The sequence below is a fragment of the Dermacentor albipictus genome, unplaced genomic scaffold, assembly GCF_038994185.2.
Source record: "Dermacentor albipictus isolate Rhodes 1998 colony unplaced genomic scaffold, USDA_Dalb.pri_finalv2 scaffold_47, whole genome shotgun sequence".
Lineage (NCBI taxonomy): Eukaryota > Metazoa > Arthropoda > Arachnida > Ixodida > Ixodidae > Dermacentor > Dermacentor albipictus.
In genome coordinates, this window is record NW_027225601.1 from 238,184 (window position 1) to 256,954 (window position 18,771).

The following is an 18,771-nucleotide window of genomic DNA, read 5'->3' on the forward strand; positions in this document are numbered from 1 at the left end:
GCAACCATGTTTTGGCCGTGCTAAGATTACTCTGCAACTTGTTGCATAGTTGTCGCCAGTTGAGACGGGAGAGCTCCCCAACATAAAATTATGCAGTTGCCGTTAGTTTCGCTATAGGTAGTTTCAATGTAGGATTATGTTTATGGCGCTTCCATCGCCTAACAAGGCCTCGATGTGCTTCCCAGAGGTGAACAAGGTGCAGGTCTACGGCCGGAATGTCTGTGGTGAGTGTGATCTGTTTTGAATGCCTGGCTACGTCTTGTTGGAGCTCTCGTACCCACTGCTCGAGATCCGTAATACTCGTAGAGGAGTCATCCACTCGCTCTTTGCGAAAAGCCGTTCAATCTGTGAGTGTTGTCTTTTTTATCGGGTGGCGTGCATGCGTAACGTTCAATGTGGTAGCAAGTATGCAGTGGTCACTGCCCAGAGTTTCCTTCGTGTTTTCCAGGCAACTTGTTGTATACCTTTAGTGAGGGTGAGGTCTGGGCATGTATCTCGGGAGACGCTGTTTCCTAGAAGTGTGGGGTATGCGGGGTCTGTGAGGATGATGAGACGGTGCTGCTGTATCCTGTACTGGAGTGCAGTGCCTTTTGATGTGGCTGTCGTGTAGCCACATGCCTGGTGAGCCGCGTTGAAGTCGGCTACAATCAGCAGACTAGTATTTTTGGCTATGCCAATCGCTTGAGTGATCATGTAGTCGAAGTTGGCCTGCTTCTGCTTGGGTGGGCTGTATATATTCAGTATGAAAAGGCTCTTTCGGCCTCGTTGGAGCGGCAGGATCTCAATTAGGTTATGATCGACGTCCTAGCCGTCTATTGAGTGTTGTGTGGTTGCGAGCATTTTAGCTGTAGGCGTGGCCACACGGCTTTCAGGCGTCATGGTATGTGTGTTGTAGCCAGCTTGCGTTGGGTGTGTGCCTGTTTCCTGTAGTGCGATTACGCTTGGTGTCGTTTTGGTGCTACTTATGTACTGTATCAGTGATCCTTGCTTGCGTTTGTAGCTGCGGCAATTCCATTGCCAGATTATGAATGGGTTTTCGTTCCTGTGGTTGGTTTTGCTATTCGTCCTGGCTGACGGGTGGATCGGCAGGGTGTCCCTGCTCTATTACCTGTTGTACTAGGGTTCTAAATTTCTTGCGTCACTGATCTTTTGCGAGCCGTGTTTCCTCAATAACACTTGCCAGTTGCTGGATGCTTTGTCGCATTTCTAGAAGCTGCCGCTGCAGTACATCAGCTTTCCCCTCGACTTGTGCGATTTCTGTCGGTTTTGCTAATTCCGCGAGAATCCTGGGTTCAGAACGTTCCGAAGATGATGGTATTAAGGATGCGGTTATTGGTGTGCAATGCTGACTGGCAGTACGAGTGGCGTACAGTTCTGCAATCTGCGTGCGAAGTTTGTTGTTTTCTTCACTAAGCCGTTTGAGGTTTCGACTGAATCAAACGCTTTCTCGTAATCAATGAAAGCTATATATAAGGGCTGGTTATATTCTGCACATTTCTCTATCACCTGATTGATAGTGTGAATATGGTCTATTGTTGAGTAGCCTTTATGGGATCCTGCCTGGTCCTTTGGTTGACAGAAGTCTAAGGTGTCCCTGATGCTATTTGCGATTACCTTAGTAAATACTTTGTAGGCAACAGACAGTAAGCTGATTGCTGTATATTTTTTCAAGTATTCGGGGTCCGCTTTCTTATGGATTAGGATTATTTAAGCGTTCTCCCAAGATTCCGGTGCGCTCGAGGTCATAATGAGTAGCGTATACAAGGTCGCTGTGAATACAAGGTCGCTGTGTAGCGCCGCTGTGAATGCGAGATGCCGTCTGGCATGACCTCATAGTCCAGTGCGCCAATACGTCGAATGACCTTGTAAGGTTCGAAATAGCGGCGCAATAGCTGCTCGCTCAGTCCTCGTTGGCGTATAGGGGTCCATACCCAAACACGGTCGCCGGGCTGGCACTCGACGAAGCGTCGTCGGAGGTTGTAGTGTCGGCTGTCCGTACGCTGCTGGATTTTGATCCGTAGGCGGGCGAGTTGTCGGGCTTCTTCGGCGCGCTGGAGATAGCTAGCGACGTCAACATTCTCTTCGTCAGTTACGTGCGGCAGCATGGCGTCAAGCGTCGTCGTCGGGTTCCTGCCGTAAACCAACTTGAACGGCGTGATCTGTGTTGTTTCTTGCACCGCCGTGTTATAAGCGAATGTCACGTACGGCAGGACGGCATCCCAGGTCTTGTGTTCGACGTCGACGTACATTGCTAGCATGTCGGCGAGGGTCTTATTCAGCCGCTCCGTAAGACCATTCATCTGCGGGTGGTAAGCCGTTGTCCTCCTGTGCCTTGTCTGACTGTATTTCAGAATGGCTTGGGTGAGCTCCGCTGTAAAGGCCGTTCCTCGGTCGGTGATGAGGACTTCTGGGGCGCCATGTCGCAGCAGGATGTTTTCGACAAAGAATTTCGCCGCTTCGGCTGCGCTACCTTTCGGCAGTGCTTTTGTTTCAGCGAAGCGGGTGAGGTAGTCCGTCACCACGACGATCCACTTATTTCCGGTTATTGACGTCGGAAAGGGTCCCAGCAAGTCCATCCCGATCTGCTGGAATGGTCGGCAAGGAGGCTCGATTGGCTGTAGTAATCCGGCTGGCCTTGTCGGCGGTGTCTTGCGTCGCTGACAGTCTCGGCATGTTCTGACATAACGGGCGACGTCGGCGGTCAGGCGCGGCCAATAATACTTTTCTTGTATCCTCGATAGTGTCCGGGAAAATCCGAGGTGTCCAGCGGTCGGATCGTCATGTAGGTCATGCAATACTTCTGGACGAAGTCCTGACGGGACAACAAGAAGGTAATTGGCGCGGACTGGCGAGAAGTTCTTCTTCACGAGTAGAAGCGTGAAGGAAGATAATTCGCGCTTAAATGACCTGGGGACAACGTCGGTGTGCCCTTCCAAATAATCGACGAGGCCTTTAAGTTCCGGGTCCGCTCGTTGTTGTTCGGCGAAGTCTTCCGCGCTTATTATTCCAAGGAAGGCGTCGTCATCCTCGTCATCTTGCGGCGGCGGGTCAATGGATGCGCGCGATAGGCAATCGGCGTCTGAGTGTTTTCGTCCAGACTTGTATGTTACGGTGATGTCGTATTCTTGCAGTCTGAGGCTCCACCGTGCCAGCCGTCCTGAGGGATCCTTTAAATTCGCTAGCCAACACAAGGCGTGATGGTCGCTGACGACTTTGAATGGCCTGCCATATAAGTAAGGGCGAAATTTCGCTGTAGCCCAAACGGTGGCGAGGCATTCCTTTTCGGTTGTAGAATAATTGCCTTCCGCTTTTGACAACGACCGGCTAGCGTAAGCTATCACGTGTTCATGTCCATCTTTTCTCTGGACCAGGACGGCGCCGAGGCCTAGGCTACTGGCGTCAGTGTGGATTTCGGTATCGGCGTGATCGTCGAAGTGCGCAAGTACGGGCGCCGACTGCATGCGTCGTTTGAGTTCTTGAAATGCCTCGGCCTGCGGCGTTTCCCACTTGAACTCGACGTCGCATTTAGTAAGCTGCGTCAGCGGCTCAGCGATGCGTGAAAAGTTCTTGACAAATCGCCTGTAGTAGGCACACATGTCAAGAAATCTACGCACTGCCTTCTTGTCGATGGGCTGTGGGAACTTTGCTATGGCAGCTGTCTTCTGCGGGTCGGGGCGGACTCCAGATTTGCTGATGACGTGGCCTAAAAATAGAAGCTCCTCGTAAGCGAAGTGGCACTTTTCCGGCTTCAGAGTAAGTCCTGATGACCTGATGGCCTCTAGTACTGTTGCCAGCCACCTAAGGTGAACGTCGAAATTTCCGGCGAAGACGACGACGTCATCCAAGTATACGAGACAGGTCTGCCACTTCAATCTTGCTAAAACCGTGTCCATCACGCGCTGGAACGTTGCAGGCGCCGAGCACAGTCCGAATGGCATAACCTTGAACTCGTAGAGGCCGTCTGGGGTGATGAAGGCGGTCTTTTCGCGATCTCTTTCGTTGACTTCTATTTGCCAACAGCCAGACTTTAGGTCCATGGACGAGAAGTATTTAGCGTTGCAGAGCCGATCCAATGCGTCGTCTATCCGTGGGAGGGGGTATACGTCCTTCTTCGTGATCTTGTTCAGACGACGATAATCGACGCAGAAACGTAGGGTTCCGTCCTTTTTCTTTACCAGAACAACAGGGGATGCCCACGGGCTTTTCGACGGCTGGATGATGTCGTCGCGCAGCATTTCGTCGACTTGTTCTCTTATAGCTTCACGTTCTCGCGCCGAAACTCGGTAAGGGCTCTGACGGAGTGGGCGAGCGCATTCCTCGGTGATTATGCGATGCTTGGCGACTGGTGTTTGTCGAATCCTCGATGACGTCGAAAAGCAGCCTTTGTATCGTCGGAGCAGACTTCTGTGCTGCTGTTGCTTAATCATAGGGAGATTTGGACTAATGTCGTAGTCTGGTTCGGGAACCATGGTCGTCGGGGTAGATGCGGCGGAATCCGAGAGGACAAACGCATTACTTGTTTCCAGAATTTCCTCGATGTACGCGATCGTCGTGCCCTTGTTGATGTGCTTGAACTCCTGGCTGAAGTTTGTCAGCAACACTTCAGTTTTCCCTGCGTGCAGTCGAGCGATCCCTCTTGCGACGCAAATTTCATGGTCTAGCAGTAGACGTTGGTCGCCTTCAATGACGCCTTCTACGTCAGCGGGTGTTTCGGTGCTGACCGAAATAACGATGCTGCACCGAGGCAGGAGGCTCACTTGATCTTCGAGCACACTCAAGGCGTGGTGACTACGAGGGCTCTCCGGCGGCATTGCTTTATCTTCCGACAGCGTTACTGACTTCGACTTCAGGTTGATGTTTGCGCCGTGTTGGTCCAGGAAGTCCATACCGAGAATGACGTCTCGTGAACACTGTTGGAGGATAACGAAGGTGGCAGGGTAAGTCCGGTCATGAATGGTTATTCTTGCCATGCAGATCCCAGTCGGCGTGATGAGGTGTCCTCCAGCGGTGCGAATCTGAGGGCCTTCTCATGCGGTCTTAGCTTTCTTCAACTGGGCGGCGATGTGTCCACTCATTACGGAGTAATCGGCCCCTGTGTCGACTAAGGCAGTGACTGCGTGGCCGTCGAGAAGCACGTCGAGGTCGGTTGTTCTTTGTCTGGCATTGCAGTTAGGTCTTGGCGTTGGATCACGGCTGCGTCGTGTTGAACTGAGGTTGGAACGTCGCGTCGTCAAGTCATCTTTCGTCGATGTAGTTTTGGCTTCCAGACTTCGTCGATACGGCGGCGTGTCGTTATGTCGTCGAGATGGTCTCTTCGTCGTCTTTGTCGGCGGAGGAGGATCTTCGTCATTTCGACGAACAGCAACCGCACCTCCATCAGTTCCTGCTTTTAGTTTTCCGGTTATGGGCTCGCAGAGCGGCCCCGGGCTGGGCCAGTGTATGGACGGCGCTGCGGCGACAGGTAGCGGCCTGGTGACGGCGAACGGGACGGTCGTCGAGAGTTCCACTGAGTGGCGGCTAGGTAATCGGCAATGTCACGTGGGAGCTCCCCAAGCTGTGGACGCGGCGCGTTGACGGCGAACCCTCTCAGTCCCATGTCGCGGTATGTGCATCGGCGGTACACATGGCCGGCTTCTCCGCAGTGATAGCAGAGCGGGCGGTGGTCGGGGGCTCGCCAAATGTCCGTCTTCCTCGTGTAGGTGCGCTGGGCGACGGGTGGGCGCGCTGGCGGCGGCGGCGGTGGACGACGGAATCGCGGTGTTGCAGGACCTTGGCGCGGTCGCGCAGGGGGACCTTGACGGCGGGCGATGGCGGCGGCGTAGGTCATTGCTTCCGGCTGCGGTGGTTCTGGTTGCACCTCAGGAACTCCAAGGGATCGGTGCACCTCTTCCTTCACGATGTCGGCGATAGAGGCCACATGAGGCTGCGACGAAGGCAGGACCTTGCGCAGTTCTTCGCGCACAATGGCCCTGATGGTCTCTTGAAGGTCGTCCGAACCTAGTCCTTGGATGGCATACTGCGGCGTGTGCCCCTGGCGGTTATATTGCCGGGTGCGCATCTCCAGAGTTTTCTCGATCGTCGATGCCTCTGCAGAAAACTCAGCCACAGTCTTCGGTGGGTTACGAATAAGTCCGGCGAAAAGGTCTTGCTTGACGCCGCGCATCAGGAAGCGAACTTTTTTCTCCTCCGATATTTCCGGGTCGGCGTGCCGGAAAAGACGGGCCATCTCCTCCGTGAAGATTGCGATCGTCTCGTTTGGCAGCTGCACTCTGGTTTCTAGTAGAGCTTGGGCTCGCTCTTTTCGCACGACGCTTGTAAACGTGTGCAAGAAGCCGCTTCGGAAAAGGTCCCACGTCGTTAAGGTGGCTTCCCGATTCTCGAACCACGTCCTGGCGGCGTCTTCCAATGCGAAATAGACATGCCGCAGCTTGTCGTCGCTGTCCCAACTGTTAAACTTAGCGACCCTCTCATACGTTTCGAGCCAGGTTTCCGGGTCCTCGAATGTTGATCCGCGGAACGTCGGAGGTTCCCTGGGCTGCTGCAGCACGATGGGGGATGCTGGGGCTGCCATTGGGGTTGCCTTGTCCACAATCTTGTTCGTCTTCTCAGGTAGAAGTCCGTGCTCCGGGGGCAGCTGTTGAAGACGGCGGCTTGCTCGATGTTCCGGGACGGCGCTGGTGTTGTCTTTGCGGTCCGGGCTTGTATTACGGCTTGTCGGGGGCTTCCGGTACATGGACGTAAAGCACCTCCACCAGATGTCACGTGGTAGTGACGGCGAAGAAAGAAGCAGTATAGTGGAATACAAAACTAGCTTTTATTGGGCGAACCTGTGCCCACAAAACAGGCTACACTTATAGCACAACGAAAGCGGCGAACACAGTCGGCGATCGTCGAAAATCTGATCAGCGGGTCAAGCGCGTCGGCTTTTATACAGCAGTCATCGAATGTTCCAGACTAATCGTTGGGACCCGCATGCCTTCTACAAAGTTCTACACCATTCGCGTCAAGCGATGAAATCAGATAACGCAAGGTTCGGCGACAACAGACAGCGGATAGAAGCATCGATAACTTTCCAGAAAGTTCGGATACATGCAAGCGCGTCCCGCGCTCTGCGATAACATTTGTTAGGCGGCTAAACGTGGTCGCCCGATAAAGATAAGTACACGTTTCACTATGGTCACTGCAGCGCACCTTGCCGAGCTCGTCCGAATCTTGTATGATGCCGGGGTTAGCGCAGATTATAAAGTCTATTTCATTTCTAATCTCCGCCTCCACATTCACTTTCTACAATCCCGCTTGCGGAAGAAGGTATTCATTATCCGCATATTATTCTGTTCCGCAAACTCTACTAAAAGCTCTCCACTACTAGTCCTACAGCCTATGGCTTATTCCCCCACTGATGTGTCTCGAGACTGCTTCTTCCCTACCCTGGCACTGAAGTCGCCCATCAGTCTAGTGTATTGTGTTTTGACTTTACCCATCGCCGATTTCACGGCTTCATAGAAGCTCTCGACTACCTGGTCATCAAGACTGGATGTAGAAGCGTAGACCTGTACGACCTACAATTTGTGCCACTTATAAGTTTCGCAACAAGAGCTGCCACCCTCTCCATAATGCTATAGAATTCGTGTACTTCACCAGCTATATCATTATTAATCAGGAATCCGACTCCTAGTTTTCGTCTCTCCGCTAAGCTGCGGTTGCAGAGAATGTGCCCGCTTTTTAGCACTATATATGCTTCTTTTGTCCTCCTAACTGCATTGAGCCATATTATGTCCCATTTAGTCCTGCAATCGCACTGCTAGACTCTCCTCACTAGATAACGTTCTAGCGTTAAACGTTTCCAGGCTCAGAGTTCAATGGCAGCCTTTTCGGTCCCAAGCATTCTTAGCATGCTCTGCAGCATTACAGATCTGGCCACCGCTGTGGTCATTTGCTTCACAGCTGTTGGGTACTGAGGGCCGGCGTTTGATTGTTGTATTCATATAGGAGGTTGTGCCCAAGTACTGCACCAGGGCGGCCTATCCTGCTCTCGTGTGGAAGTGCGTTACCGGTTCTGGTCACCGGGATCAGGCCGCAGTCCAGGCCTGTTTGTGCAATTCAATCAACACGCGCATTGTTTATAATCCGGTGAGAAATTGCGTGGCACTGGGATTCGAACGACAGTCCTCTTGCTCACGTGGCGGATACTCTACTTTTACGTCACCGCTGCACTATCCTATCAACAGTTATCAAAACGTTCTTCCAGGTGACAAATGTAAATATTGTCACGTGGTAGCGACGGTGAAGAAAGCAACAGAACTCTGAATGGCGAAATTTGCGTTTTATTGGGCGAACCTGTGCTCTGAAAAACAGGCGACACTCAAAGCTCAACGATAGCGGCAAACACAGCCATCATCAAAAATCTTATCTGCCAGTCAAGCGCATCAGCTTTTATACATCCGCAGCCCATTTTATGTCCACTGCAGGACGAAGGCCTCTCCCGGTGATCTTTATTCAGCCCGGCACTGTGCCAACGAATTTCAACTAGCGTCTCCATATTTCTTAATTTCATCACGCCATATAGTGTTCCGCTGTCCTCGACTGCGCATCCGTTATCTTGGTACACATTCTGAAACCGTAATGGTCGACCTGTTATCACCCACGCACTAGATGTGCTGCCCTGCTCCATTTATTTTCTCTTAAGGTCAATAAAAATGTCGGCAATCCCGGTTTTTTTCTCCGATACAAACCACTCTTTTCCTGTTTTTTAAGGTTACTCCCAACGATCGTCATTCCATCGCTCTTTCGATGGTGTTCAACTTTTTTGGGAGCTTCTTTTAAGTCTCCCATTTCTGCCCTACATGTTACCACAGGTAGAAGGCACTGATTGTACCCCTTTGTTTTCAATGATATTGGTGCGCTTCCAGTTAGGATCTGACTACATCTCCCGAATGCGCTGCTACCAATTTTTATTATTCTATAAAGTTCCGTCTAATGGTAAGGGTCCGTTGAGAGTAATTGGCCTAGGTAAACGTACTCCTTTATAGAGTCTATAGGCTGACTAGCATGCCTGAACGATTGTTTCCTTGACCAGCTATTAATCATTATCTTTGTCTTGTGCGTGTTAATCTTGAACCCCACTCTTACATTCCCTCTGTTAAGGTCCTTGACCGTTTGTTCTAACTCGTTCCCACTGTTGCTCAACAAGGCATTGTGATCTGTAAATTGAAGGTTGCTGCGATATTGGCCGTTGATCCTCACACCTAACCCTTCGCAGTTTAATAGCTTGAATACTTCTTCCAAGCACGAAGTGAATAGCATTTGATATATACGGTTTCCTTGTCTGACCTCTTTTTTACAGGTATCTTGCAACTTGTGGAGAACGAAGGTAGCTGTGGAGATATTCTGCAAGATACTTCAGAAATCGTCATGTACTCCATGAAAATGTTTTCCCTCTATGACTGCTGATATCCCTACTGAATAAAATACATTTTCGTAATCTACGAATGTCATATAGAGAGGCTGATTGTACTGTGTGAATTTTTCGATTACCTGATTGACGACATGGATGGGATTCATTGTACCAGCCTGCTCCCTTGATCGACTGACGTCCAGTGTTGCCTTTATTCTATTAGACATAATCTTGCTGAATATTTTGAATAATACTGGAAGGAAGTTATTAGGCCGATTATTTTACAGTTCCTTCACATCTTTTTTGGTTTAGTGTATTTTTTGAATTATTCCAGTTATCCGAGACAATTGAACCACATAGACACATCGTATAAAGGGCCGCCAGCTCTTTATGCATGATGTGTACTCCATCTTTGCTTAAATCAACTGTTATTCCATCTTCGCCTGCAGCTTTACCGGGCAACATGTATTGCAGGACCCTTCAAACTTCATCGCTAGTTATAGAAGGGGCCTCTGTAACCTGTTAATTACCACTTCGAATCGAGGTATCGTGACTGCACTGAGTACTGTGCCCGTATGTATAGAATTTTCTGCTGCTTTTACTTTATATTCGAGATTGTTGCTCACATTACCCTGCTTATCTTTCAGTGCAAATGTGTTGGCTTGTCCTACGCTAAATTTCCTTCTTACGGATTTCTTGCTGCGTCGATATTTAGTGCTTCTTCTTTCTTTCTCACGTTATAATTTCGAATATCCCGCATTTTCTCCAGGTCCATCAGTTCTGACAGTTCCGCGAATTCTACCTGATCTAATGAGTTGGACACTTTAATTCTTTGTAGTTTCTTTATTACGTCGTTTGTTACTTAGGAGGTCTTACCTAATTGTTGCCTTGGTGCCTTAACACCAACTTCAATCACTGCTTCTGATGCTAGCCTAGTTTCGCTGCAATTCATTACCATTGTCATCATCTGTATTCTAAGACTGCATATTTGTTTGCAAGCGCCATATTGAGATGATCTGCTCTGACCCTTACTGCGCGTAGGTTGCCTGTTTCTCCTTGATCGATTTTACGCTTTCTTTCTTAAAATTTAGGTGAATCCTAGCCCTCACTAACCTGAGATTACCGCACTTTATCCTATGTAGCACTTCTGCACCCTGCACTATGCTAGTATCGGCAGAAAGTCTGAAATCAATTTCACTTCTTGGTCACCATTACGTGCTTTTCCAGGTCCACTTTTTTGTGTACTTCCATACGAACGTGTTCATTATTCACAGCCCATTACTTTCTGTGGATTGCACCAACATATCTCCTCACAAGCCTGGTTCTACCGACTTTTCCAGTGATGTTCATTACTACAGTATGCGGAGTTTTTTTTACTTTTCTCACCGCTTATTAAACATCTTCATGAAGCCTATATACTTTATCATCATCTAAACGGGATGCTGGAGCACAGGCTTCCACTACATTTAATCTATACCTCTTATTAGGTTTCATTACTGCTACTGCTACCCTCTCATTAATGCTGTAGGATTCGTCAGCGTTAGCCGCTATGTCACTATCGATTTCGAAAACTACTCAATTCTGCTTCTTCTCTTGAAGTCATCTCTAGCAGAGAATGTGGCCATGTTTCAGCACTGTATAAGCTTCACCAGTTTTCCTAGCCTCACTAAGGCCAATGATATGCCTAACCATGCCTCATTCCTGGTAAGCGGGCTTCACCCGAGACAGTTCGTGTGCTGAACGTTGCCAGGATCAGTTTCCATTGGCAGCCTGTCCGGGTCCAGAGATTCTTGACACAGTCTGCTGTGTTAGAGAACTCACCGCACCCGCCCTGGTTGCTCAGTGGCTATGGTGTTGGGCTGCTGAGCACGAGGTCGCGGGATCGAATCCCGGCCATGGCGGCCGCATTTAGATGGGGGCGAAATGCGAAAACACCCGTGTGCTTAGATTTAGGCGCACGTTAAAGAACCCCAGGTGGTCTAAATTTCCGGAGTCCTCCACTACGGCGTGCCTCATAATCAGAAAGTGGTTTTGGCACGTAAAACCCCAAATATTATTATTATTATTATTTAGAACTGATCGCCTTGGCCAAGAGCTCCGCAGCTGTTGGGGACTGAGGGTCATTGGATAATCGAATGAGTTGTTGGGGAGGGAGTGACCGAATAATGCACCAGGGAGGCCAATTCCTGTTCTGGTGAGGGAGTGTCTTTTGTGGAAACATTGTGGGTTATCCTAATTTGGTTTTGCATGAATTAGTGCAGCGCCACTGGCTTTCGGTGTTTTTGCCACTGTGAGGCGCCACTCCAAGCGTGGAGATGAAGTATACTGGAGGAGGTGAATTTGGGCATCACCCTTAAAAAGAAAACGCAACGATTCGAACTTCTCATATGGCAAGCCAGCATCCAAGCTAGCTGATTCAGGTAATCCTGCAGGCCGTGAGGCCACCTCATGCCTTGAAAAAAGTATGAGGTTTTACATGCAAAAACAGTGGGGGACTCCGAAAATTTTGACTTCCTGGGGTTCTTTAACGTGTACACAGATCTAAGTACACGCGTGTTTTCGCGCCCATCTAAATTCGGGCGCCGTGGCCGGGATTCAATCCCATGACCTGGTGCTCAGCAGTCCAACACCATAGGCATTGAGTAGCCACGGCGGGTCTTATGTCGTAGAATTATAGCCCAGGGAAGCCTACATGCCTGTGATGTCAGTAGTGTTATTTTAAGCTCTTTTCGCAAATCTCACATGCCAGAAGACATCCTTGAATTGCCCTCGATTGACAGGTTTGGCTGATGGCGACAGGTAGCACTACATAGTATTTCTCAATGGTTATAACATCGTGCTTTCGGAATGCGGCCTTGAACGCGACTAAGTGCAGGATATATTTTCGGAGAATTTCAACACTGCTTAAGAGGAAGCTTTAGCTCGGGTGCTCCAATCTAAATACATGTAAAAGGAGAATTCGTTTTTTTCGGCAACCGCTGCACGAAATTTGACGGGGTTTGTTGCATTTAAAAGGAAAACTTAAAATCTAGTGACTGTTGGTTTCGAATTTTCGATTTAGGTCGTCATTTTTGTATTAAAAATTGGCGAAATCGCAAATTTTCAGAAAACGAAACTACCAGGTTTACAACTCTGTAACTCAGCAAAAAAAGACGATATCGCAATTCCGTGAATTGAACCTAATAGCACCTTTAAAGCGGACAAATTTGACATTTTACACATGAATCTCAAAAAAATGTATTATTATGTAATTACAACTTTTGCAGAACCTTCGTAAACAACGTAACGAACTCACGTAAGATGTAAAACGACATATGAAATTTGTCCGCTTCGAATGATCTAATGGATACCGTTTACAGAACAGCGATATCTGTTCTTGATGCAGAGCTATTAGTTTGTAAACTTCGTGCTTCTATTCTTTTCAAACTTCTGGATTTTTGAAAATCTTTTTAACAAAATTCAAGCCCTAAATTAAAATTCCGCTTCTAGCAGTAACTAGAACTTAACTTTCTCTCTCAAATACAACAATTTTCATTAAAATCGGTCCAGGGGTTATTTCAGAAAAACGTTTTTGCGTTTTTACATGTATTTGAATAGGCTGCGTCGGAGTTGGGCCCGAGCTAAAGCTTCCTCTTAATATTTGTGTGCAAAAGGCTTCAGCGCTTACCAGGAATACACGAGATGCGTATGCATAGAAATACACCCATCAGGTTACTGTCGCGTCTGCCTGGCTCTGGCATCCGGGAAGCCCTTTCAGAACAAGCCGGAATTTCTACCCCCTCATCGCTTGTGTCCCCGAAAGACGAGTCATTGGGTGTGAGATGGGCGCATTCGCAGACACGTATACCGAAAAATATACAGGCACTTTCACTCATGGGCTAATCCCAAGAGTGGCAAGACGGGCTACCTGACCAATATGGTTCTCAGCAGCGCGTAAAGCAGGCCACCTTAGAAGCAGCCTTTATATATGCTTGGACAGCGCTTATACGATGCCTTCTTCGATCCACAGGAGACGCGTCTGCGATCACGCAGACGTGGTTTCTATACTTCGCACGGGAAAGCTATTGACGTCCCTCTTCACGGTCTTTATCCCCTTTTTCTAAAGGATTACAAACGGAATCATAGGAAAACAAATATAAGTGAAAATGTAAAAGAAGAAAATGGAGGAAAACTACCACCGTTTTGGGCAATGATCAAAAGCTGTACATGAAGTTTGCATCTGTTGTCGCTACGTCAGTTTTCCTTCTCTTTTGCATGGTACTGCAACCCTCCTCATCACTTTTCTCTCTTCCTTTTGGGGGACAAATTTTGCATCACCTAAGCAAGCACGTTTTGGTAGCGCGCTTCGGAAGTTGCTGTGCATAAATTTTTGGACCTTTATTATGTTATAAAGTGAACTGTGCTAACATCTCTTCATGCATTAGGCTTCGCGAATATTGTTGCGACATAGGTATAACTTTACAGGTTGTACACATGCGTTTACCCATCAGTCACAGAAATTTCCAGAGTAAAGATAATGCCCACGTGCCTTCCAGAAAGTTCTACACAATTCGCGTCCCACTTGCGACCGGATTACACAAGCATCGATGACACCAGAACTTGGATAACATTCCAGAATTTTCCGATATATGTGTGTGCGTCCCACGCTGAGCGATAACATTTTTCATACTCCGTTCCGTACATAGCAGTCGACGCTGTAGAAGCTACGCAAAAAGTCCGGTAAAATAAAATTAACACTTCGCACGTTCCGCCTATGGTTCGCTTGACGTGCCATTCATTGTTGGCTGCGCACCAGCAGCATTCGCTCGCGTGAGGATGCGCATGAGGCTCCTCGTGACGGGTTGCAAATAAAAAAGCCGAAAAGAAGAACGCTAATAAAAAAAATCTAATGCAACGCGTAAGAAGCCATATACCACAGTGTATGTTTCCAAGATTTAAGATGCGTTTGCTTCAGTACTGAGCCTATATAAAAATGGTCCAAGTAGAGACGGTGAAAAGCACTCACCCGAAAAAGATAGGCAAGTACCCGTGTCAATATGCTGGCTCTGAATAAGATGAAACTGAACTTGAATCTCTCTTAAATACACAACTCTCTCATATCATCATTACGTCGCCTACGCGAGTTACGGCAACGTTCTGCCTCCAAAAAGCTACGCGATATATTTGTGTGATGGAATTTGCTTCAGCAATAAATTTATGTCCCTTTTCGTTATTTCATCATTTTGCCCTTATACCCATGTTTTCTCACAACTCTGCCATTTGTTTCCACGACTACATTGTTCTAATTCTAACCGTGGTGGTTCTCTCTTATGGAGAGAATCCATTATCCATTACGCATAATGTCTGCTTTTGTTTACCCGCTACGAAGCTGCCCTGCTTGTGAGGTGGACAGATTTCCCTCATGCTGCCATGTGCAGCTTTACTCCTAGTCATCCTCGCAACGCAGTTGTTGGAAATAAAATTATTTCAACACGGAAATGAACTATGATGTGTTACATATCAATGAAACAAGAAAACCAGCTCAAATTAGGGTGTATTAGTCCATGGCAGGTAGGTCTATTTTAGCGATGTTTAACAATATGTTTGGCAGCATCATATATTCAGATACAGCAACAATAACTTGAATTGAAATCGTGCTGATCTCTAACCTGTCTTTCGGCAATGTCTCGAGATTGTATCAGTGTTGCTTGCTCAGCCTAATTCTATGTTTCATAGTAGAATCTCATCATTTAAAATTTTTGAATTATACGATCCCAATCAAAGGTCCCGGCTGGTCAGCATCTACTCATTTGCACTGATCGCTTTTAATGGATTCGTGAATCAGCACTTGCTTGCCGGAAAATTTGAACTTGAGGGGTCATGAAGCGCTGGTCTGACCCCAATGATGGCCTCAATTTTGTGGCCCTTACTGTCTTGGAGAGCAATGAAATTAGATCAATTCCTCTGGTCTTAGCAACAATAACAGAATACAACTCTACTATTTAGCAGTTTCATTCACTGCAGCACCCTTTATGCTAGCAGTTAAGGCACACAACCGCAACATGCACTAAACGAACTAACACTGTGGCTGAGCACAGCGTCACCAGATGTCACTTCAATGTTGCTGTTTGAAAGTGAGTCCTAGAATTTCGTTAAAATAGTAATGCTACGAACGAAACCTAGACACCGTATAAATCTTGCCAACTATTCCTGCTAATCTCACCTCCCTCATGGCCTGGTGAAGTTCCCAGAAAGGCGGCTGCGAGTACACAGCGAAGACGTTGCGTGACCCGTGGACAACAGCCGGTGGTCCCTCAGTGCAGTGTGTTCCGTGCATGCAGTGATCGGTCCGGTAGTTCCACCGGCACGAAAACACCAACAGGCGTTCAGGGTTGGTGCCAAAGAAGATGTTCAGGAGATCCTGGTCGCCCCAGGGTATGTTCTCGCCATAGACTTGCTGCAGTGGCCTCATGTGCTCCTCCCAGCCAAACTTCCGCATGCGGGTAAGATTCATTAGCATCACGCCTGAGTTGACACCTGTGTTTGGCAGGAACGGGAAAGTTGGCAAAAGAAATCATGAAATGCCGATTGCAAATTAGTGGGAAGGAAGGTCCGGTCTATCAGATTAGACTGATACCTCCAACTGATCAAGAAATACAAACACTCATCTGGTCAGACAACGTGTATAAATAAAGGGTGTGGATCACCAGATAAGTAAAAAGTACTTGTAATTCAGGTTCAAGAATATGTACGTATCATCTGTTGGAGATGGATCAAATATTTCTTAAAATATAAACTAGCTTTGGAACTGGTCAGTGACCACCACCTCCCTTGTATTTTTGCAGTAGTTTCCATTTCAAAGACTGATTACAAGCCGTGCAAACTAAGATCACAACTTCCTTTTCAGGATAGCAATGTGATTCCGTCACCAACGTTGCTGACCTGACGTCACTGACTTCGCAAAATGATTCTTGCATTTTTTAAATGCTTCCTTTTCACAAAGAACTTTTCTAAGTCACCAGGCTAAGTCGCTGCATGTTTTCAGTTTCATTTTTTGCTGGTGATTGGTGGGTAGAAAAGCGTACCATTTCAGTTCTGCATTTCACCATGTTTAAGCTGCGCTTACACAACAATGAGGGACCTGGCGGAAAGCATCCCATGGCTGCTCAATTTATTTCGATAATCTACTGGTCTTTTACATTCACCTTCATCTTAAGTAGACCATTTTTGCGTTGTGCTCAGGTTACAATTTTGGGAACCGAGTCCGAAAGTTCATGATCAGCAACAGAGAGCCAAAGTCGCTGAGCGAGCCACTGCAGCAGGTACTTCAAAGGTGAGATTTGATGCTGCAATAAAGTTACTGTATTTTATGAAATTTTAAAGAACTGAAATATACAATGAGCACTCCTTTATTTTCACAAAAGATAAAAACCAATGAATTGCAGAAAAAACATGAACCATACTTCAAACTGCGTGAAGAAGCCTTGAAGCGACTGCACTATATAAGTAGGATAGCTCTCACGCGTGTGTTCTCTTATGCATGCCTCCCTCACGCTATTAGACAGATTGTATTGCATATCTTATGGGTGTGCCCAAGAATAAGTCACTTTGAAAAGTAAGCATGTCGTTTTCTTTCGCAGAAATATATTTGCAGTTCAAGTTGATACGACGGAAATGGTAGCGTCTATTACTGGAAGCGATGAAGCAAGCAGGCTTCATGACCCAGCGGACTAATACTTTGCGAGTTATGAAAAGCTGCAGGAGCAGTTCCTTAAGGTTAGGTCGACAGAAAGCCGAGCTAGCTGGTTAGGATTCTTTATGCAAAAAAGAGGTGAGGCGTGCAGACAGGACACTAGAGCACAGAAGTGGGCAACACTAACGCCGACTATCAACGGAAGGGAGCATTTCATGGGAGTAAGGAGCAGCTTTAATGCACAGGTACGGCACCTATTAGAAGCGGGTTATCCTAGCGTAGCAGTGGCCACTGTGACTGAACGCCTAAAGAAGTCGGTTGCGAGGGGGACGGACTTGATTAGAGAAAGCAGTAATAGCAAAAATTGAGTAGTGGCTATTCCGTACATTTATTCAGTATCGCGCCGGCTTAAAAAAGTTGCCAGTAGTTATGATGTTAATGTGGCTTTCACTGCTCCTAATAAGCTAGGTAAGGAATGCGCTACCGTGCAGAGCAAAAAGGAGCAGGTAAAAGGCAAATAAAAAGAACAGACATTTGTCTAGTGAAGCACAATAAGAACAACAGTTTTACGTATTGTCGTATGGGTGTGGTTTATAAAGTTCTCTTTAGCTGTGGCCAGTTCTACGTAGGGAAACTGGGCGGTGTATCAATGATAGGTTATAGGAACGTAAAAGGTCGTTAACCGGTGGATCGCCATCTAATCTTTCCCTACATTGCCAGGATTGTAACTGCCCACCCGAGGAAGATGAATGCACGATTTTGTACCGGCATAAGAATGAAGATACGCCTCTTATGGTAGAGGCATGGCATATCTATAATGGTGGGAATGCGCTTGAGTCAGGCTTCGGTTACATTACATAAGGAAGAGATTAAGTCCCTTAACAGTTATCCCTCACGTAGACCGGTGCATGTACCCGACTGACACGTGGTGATATCATTCCAGAGCTTGCGCAGATGAGTTTGGTGTCTACTTTCTTTCTTCGCCTGGGTGCTCCCTTCAGTTGATTGTCGGCGTTCGTGTTGTCTCCTTATCTATACTTGTGTCCTGTCGGCACGCCTCACCTCTTTTTTCGCATAATGAGTTGCTGAAGGGTTTGCCCCGGAGACTTTTGCGTCAGATGACAGTGCAAGTGAGTGACTATTGGCGAGTGTGATCACTTCAAGCAGCTCCTCCTGTCCAATACCTTTACTCACGAATGTATTAGCTACCGTGTTTTTATTTTGAGATTGCTGATAACTATATTTGCTGATTTAGCTCCATATCTCAATTTGTTTCTTATCTAGATGCTAGCCAACTAAGACGGTGAGATTTCTTTGAATTTCGCTATATTTTGACTTTTACGACCTAAAGCTTAGGTTAATCTATTATATAGATTAACAGGCCTAATTTCGCAAGTGAGTTGAAAACCCCGCTTTGGTTAACATACTGAAGAGAATGCAAATATTGGTTCAAAAAAAGGCATTGCCATTTGACAGTGCAATTCTTTTCCATTAAATATGGCTTCAGGATCAGGCAGGATCAGGCAGGATTCCGTAAAGGCTACTCAACAATAGACCATATTCACACTATCAATCAAGTCACAGAGAAATGTGCGGAATATAACCAACCCTTATATATATAGCTTTCATAGATTACGAGAAAGCGTTTGATTCAGCCGAAATCTCAGCAGTCATGGAGGCATTGCGGAATCAGGGTATAGACAAG

General features: G+C 47.3%; 1 protein-coding gene across 2 annotated transcripts in view; it reads right to left on the reverse strand.

Moving 5' to 3' along the window:
- LOC139052959 (glucoside xylosyltransferase 2-like) overlaps positions 1-18,771 on the reverse strand; it is a 65,752-nt gene that overhangs the window by 15,172 nt on the left and 31,809 nt on the right. For both annotated transcript variants that reach the window (XM_070530106.1, XM_070530105.1), the window contains one exon: positions 15,597-15,910. In XM_070530106.1, coding sequence (XP_070386207.1) covers positions 15,597-15,910 — 314 coding nt within the window. The remainder of the gene's footprint in view (positions 1-15,596; positions 15,911-18,771) is intronic.